This window comes from Nanorana parkeri, unplaced genomic scaffold (assembly GCF_000935625.1).
Source record: "Nanorana parkeri isolate BGI_ZX_2015 unplaced genomic scaffold, ASM93562v1 scaffold968, whole genome shotgun sequence".
Taxonomy (NCBI): Eukaryota; Metazoa; Chordata; class Amphibia; order Anura; family Dicroglossidae; genus Nanorana; species Nanorana parkeri.
Window position 1 is genome coordinate 499,081 of NW_017307236.1, and position 5,405 is coordinate 504,485.

A 5,405-nucleotide genomic window follows, 5' to 3' on the forward strand; every position below is an offset into this window, starting at 1 on the left:
AGAGGTTTGGATTTCCCATCACTTCCTGTCCTGGTGATGAATAGAGAGCGTTCACCTTCCCTTGCCGGGGACACCAACAATGGTCAGCTCATTCAAGAACAAAAAAAGTTTTGTCTGCTTTGGATACAATGTAACAAACGTCATCTAGCCCACATTATTGGCCCAGGGCGGCCATCTTTCTTTTCCCCCTGGCTGCCCACACGTCACATGGTCCATACCTGGACAAACTCCTCCGAGAAGAAGGGCGACTATGACCAGCATCCTCCCCATGGCGAGTCTTCTGTGCAGGGTGCAGGAAGTGCAGAGCGAAGGTGATGAGAGACAGGAAGGAGGGGGAGATGTGCAGAGCGAGGAGGAGACGACAACCCAGAGAAGAAGAAGTCACAGCGCAGTCAGCTCCGCGCTGCTCGACGTCTCCACCATGACGTATCCAGCCGACGCCGCGTCCTTCCTCTGGAGTCTCAGCGCCGACACCTGGTTGGATTCTCCTACGGGGCAAGGAACGGACACGCTGCCCAATAAGGTGTCCCTCCCCCATCGAGACTGCCAGACCTGCAACAGAAGACACCACAGAATAAAATGGCAGCGGTTGCAAATTTTTACGTCGCACAATATTAACGCAACTCACCGAACCCCAAAATGTAGTAAAAAATACACTTAAGTTCATTTTCGGGCCAAAAAACACAATAAAATACCCATTTTTTTTAATACAATATAAATGATGAGGTTACGAGGAGTAAATAGATACCCAACATGCCCAGGTTAAAAATTGCGTGCGTCCGTGAAACGGCGACAAAATACAGTACCCCAAATTGTCCATCGGAGACACTTTAAAAGCCCCCACAGGTCATCAGTTTAGAAATATCCATGAACATTGGCCGTAGAATTATTGCTCTCATTCCGCCGCACGCGGCGATACCCAACATGTGTGGCACGATGGTCCTTTCCCTACCTAGCGTGCATGACGCATGTTTAAAATAATACACGTGCGCTCACGGGGGGCGGGGGGGCTTTAAAAGTTTTTGTTTTTTATTTCTAAATTTCTATTTAAGGCTCACAAGCCCCACTATGTGATAGCATACCAGTGGTGACAGGTTCTCTTTAAGGCTCCCAAGCCCCCCATGTGATAGCATACCAGTGGTGACAGGTTCTCTTTAAGGCTCCCAAGCCCCCTAAGTGATAGCATACCAGTGGTGACAGGTTCTCTTTAAGGCTCCCAAGCCCCCTATGTGATAGCATACCAGTGGTGACAGGTTCTCTTTAAGGCTCCCAAGCCCCCTATGTGATAGCATACCAGTGGTGACAGGTTCTCTTTAAGGCTCCCAAGCCCCCCATGTGATAGCATACCAGTGGTGACAGGTTCTCTTTAAGGCTCCCAAGCCCCCTAAGTGATAGCATACCAGTGGTGACAGGTTCTCTTTAAGGCTCCCAAGCCCCCTATGTGATAGCATACCAGTGGTGACAGGTTCTCTTGTGACCCTTAAAGAGAACCTGTCACCACTGGTATGCTATCACATAGGGGGCTTGTGAGTCTTAAAGAGAACCTGTCACCCCGAATATGCTATCACATAGGGGGCTTGTGAGCCTTAAAGAGAACCTGTCACCACTGGTATGCTATCACATCGGGGGCTTGTGAGCCTTAAAGAGAACCTGTCACCACTGGTATGCTATCACATCAGGGGCTTGTGAACCTTAAAGAGAACCTGTCACTACTAGTATGCCATCACGTAGGTGGCAGCGAAGGGTTCAAAAGATAGAATAAAAAAAAACTGCAATATTCACCTTCACTCCAGAGGTTTCCCCAGCAGTACTTTTTTTCTGCCACTAGATGCCCACTTCCTCTAAGCCCAGGTCATCCTGGACCCACCCCCACCAGTGACTGGACATTCAAAGAAAAAGCAGCACAGGGATGAGTTCATCTCTGTCACCCTGATTTCTCCTGCTATCAGCATGCTTCTTGTCAGCACATGAACTGATTGGCTTCTTGTGGTGCTTCTTCCTCTCAGACTCCAGCCCTGCTGTACAGGGACTTCAGGTCACATTCAGGTGCCTACACTGCTTGTATTTAGGTTATTCTGGTTTGGTGCTGCCTCCAAGGAATACACCCCGATGTGACTGAACCCCATTGTATGACAGCCCAGCATCTCAGGAGCTTCAGTATGAGGAATGGTGCCCAGAGCCTTGTGGTCCTCCTTAGGTGGTCCTCCCAGAAGGACAATCCTACCTGGACCACGATCGGCCTTTTCTCTCGTTTGCGGTAGAATACGGCTTTCAGGTCAAACTCCGGGTTCCGCCCCTTCACTGTGCGTGACGCGACCTTCCGACCCTCACAGTTTACCGTCACGTAGACAGAAGGATCTAGAGAGATAAAAAAATCTGTATTATTAATGAAAAGCCCAAAATAAAATATCTGTCAGGTCATGTGACATCTCTGTCTCTGACAGCATTGTGGAGATTTTCCTTCACTTCCTGTCCCCGTGACACCAGATTATTATTGTCAAAACCCTTCCCTGGTCTGCTTTGTCTGTGTACCCATTGGAGAGATCCCACATCACTTCCTGTCGGGGTTTCGGATTCGGACGAAATCCGAATTTTCGTAAGTGTACTAACGCATATTGGTTGCGAGCTCCCCAATGCAATGCGGGTCTGGGAGCCTCAGCGTTAGTATTATATGTATACACTGTATATGGCTCCTATGTGGCCGTAACGATAATTCCTGTTTAGACCCATTCGGAGGCATTGAACTGAAAAACACATCTGATTGGCCAGAAAAGTCACATGTCCCATTCAGTTTCATTTTCAAACGAAATTCGGACGGGATGTCGGATGGAAATTCGGACACATTCGGATCAGGGGCGTAACTATAAATCACAGGGCCCCCATAGCAAAATGGGGCCCTGTGATTTCTAGCTACGCCCACCTGATAACCCAAACAGCCCACCTGAGGGTGACCCTGCAGAGCCCACCATGGACTCTCTATGGTGGGCTCTGCAGGGTCTCAAGCCCTCTTACCTGTCTGCCCCGATCCTCTCACCGCCTCCCTTCTCCTCCACGATCGCTTGCGGGCCCCACCTCCTCGATCGCCGGGTCCGCCTCCCCCATCGCTAAGACCCGCCTCCTCCATCGCTGCCGACGACGGGCCCAGCCACCTCCACCGAAGTTGCTGGTTGTCACCGACTCAGCAGCGGCTGTGAGGAGGAATGCGTCGCTGTACATGTGAATAGCGGCGTGTTTCTCCTCACAGCCGCCAGTGACAGCCAGCAGCCTGAAATGCCATAGCGACCCAGGCGGCCCCCACGGCATCAGGGGGATGTCCTGGCCGGCCCCTCTGTGCCCCGGGGCACCATAGCGGCTGCCTGGGTCGCTATGGTGATTGTTACGCCACTGATTCGGATGCATTGGGATTCGGAAATTCGTCTACATTTTGATTGGGAAAGAAGGGAATGGCACGTGTCTACTCTACAGAAGTGTAAAAGGTAGGTTGCCCCGGAGACTTACCATTACTTCCTCCGGGAACCGCCAGCCCGGATGCCGCGTGCACCGTTATAGAGGTGACCACCCGGGCAGTGCCGAAGAAGGACAGGCAGGAGGGCTCGGGGGCATCTTTCTTCAGTTCTCTGTGAATGACAAAACCCAACAACCTCAATAAGACACCAGAAGCCTCGTCCATGACCAATCAGAGCCGGGGAAACCCTATTGGGTTGGGAAACACTATGAAGGATTTTGGTCAATTTTATTATTTTTTTGGAGGGTTTGCACCAAAAATTTGGGAAGATCAAGCAGCGGGCCTTTCATGTCTGTGAGGTCACTGATCCCTGTCTGTGCCAATGTCTGCCCTGGAGAGCGGGGGCTGTAAATACTATCGGCAAGTATGCAGGTGAGGCCGAGTTCATGGGGGATGACCACATACTTAAAGGAGAACTATGAGGTGAGTGATTTTCACTCACCTCATAGTTCGAGCCGACCTGTGACAATGAGACTGTCACTCGCTCACTTCTCGATCATGTCCCTGCAGAGAGTGGTGACTGTCAATCGCGGCTCCCTGCAGGGATTCCTCCCCTCCCCGCTCCGATCCTCTAGCGCTGACTGGCGGAACGGACGGGGGAGGGGGCGGGTACAGCTGGATCTGCCTCTAGATAGGCAGAGCCAGCTGTCACTCACGCAGCTGGGCGGATCTCGACAGTAATGTCGGGATCCGTCCCAGCTGCAGCGGTCTCAGTATATCGCTAGCTGTAGCTCGTGATATGCTGAGCTTTGGGTGACGGGAGGACGCTGGTTTATGCCCTCCTGTGACCCTTAGGAGAACTATGGGGAAAAACACTTACCCCATAGTTCTCCTTTAAGGCCAAGTTCATGGGAGTTGACCACACACTTAAGGCCAAGTCTATGCTAGCTGACCATGCGCTTGAGGCCGACTTCATGCTAGCTGACCATACGCTTGAAGCCAAGTTCATGGGAGCTGACCACATGCGTGAGGCCGAGTTCATGGGAGCTGACCACATGCGTGAGGCCTACTTCATGGGAGCCGACCATACGCTTGAAGCGAAGTTCATGGGAGCTGACCACATGCGTGAGGCCGACTTCATGGGAGCTGACCATACGCTTGAAGCCATGTTCATGGGAGCTGACCACATGCGTGAGGCCGGGTTCATGGGAGCTGACCACACGCTGGAAGCGAAGTTCATGGGAGCTGACCACACGCTTGAGGCCGAGTTAATAGGAGCTGACCACGTGCTTGAAGCCAAGTTCATGGGAGCTGACCACTGGCCAAGGTTATGGGAGCTGACCACACGCTTGAAGCGAAGTTCATGGGAGCGGACCACACGCTTGAAGCCGAGTTCATGGGAGCTGACCACGTGCTTGAAGCCAAGTTCATGGGAGCTGACCTCAGGCCAAGTTTATGGGAGCTGACCACAAGCTTGAGGCCGAGTTCATAGGAGCTGACCACGTGCTTGAAGCCAAGTTCATGGGAGCTGACCACACACTTGAGGCCGAGTTCACGGGAGCTTAACACACTTGAGGCCTAGTTCATAGACGCTGACTAGGCACTTGAAGCTGAATTCATGGGTGCAGCCCCAGAACCTGCCTTCTAAAAGCAAGCTCCTACATTCCTGTTCAGACAGGTTCCCTTTAGGATCTCCTGATGCTGATTACCTGAGATGACTGGCACGGTCTGTATACACGCGGAGGAGGAAGTCTCCGGTCTGCGTGGGGTGGTAGGTGGTGGGTAAGATGACGTATCGCCCTTTCTGTAGGTCCGTATGCAGGAGGACACTGCGGGAGTTGATGTAGGCGGAGGAGGAAGCTTTGCTAGCAGCACAGTGTAGCCGATATTTGCGGTTCACTTCCACCTGAAAATCGAAGGGGGAGGGACAATAAAAATCCAGGTCAACATGAGAGGGAGG

At 52.0% G+C, this 5,405-nt stretch overlaps 1 protein-coding gene across 1 annotated transcript in view; it reads right to left on the minus strand.

Annotated features, from left to right (window-relative positions):
• Positions 1 to 202: 202 nt before the first annotated feature.
• Positions 203 to 5,405, minus strand: part of LOC108795430 (calpain-5-like) — a 14,549-nt gene continuing 9,346 nt past the window's right edge. The window contains exons 9-12 of the mRNA XM_018566677.1: positions 5,155 to 5,351; positions 3,499 to 3,617; positions 2,225 to 2,358; positions 203 to 552 (exon numbers count right to left, since the gene is read on the minus strand). Of these exons, the coding sequence (XP_018422179.1) occupies positions 382 to 552; positions 2,225 to 2,358; positions 3,499 to 3,617; positions 5,155 to 5,351 (621 nt within the window). The 3' untranslated portion in view covers positions 203 to 381. The remainder of the gene's footprint in view (positions 553 to 2,224; positions 2,359 to 3,498; positions 3,618 to 5,154; positions 5,352 to 5,405) is intronic.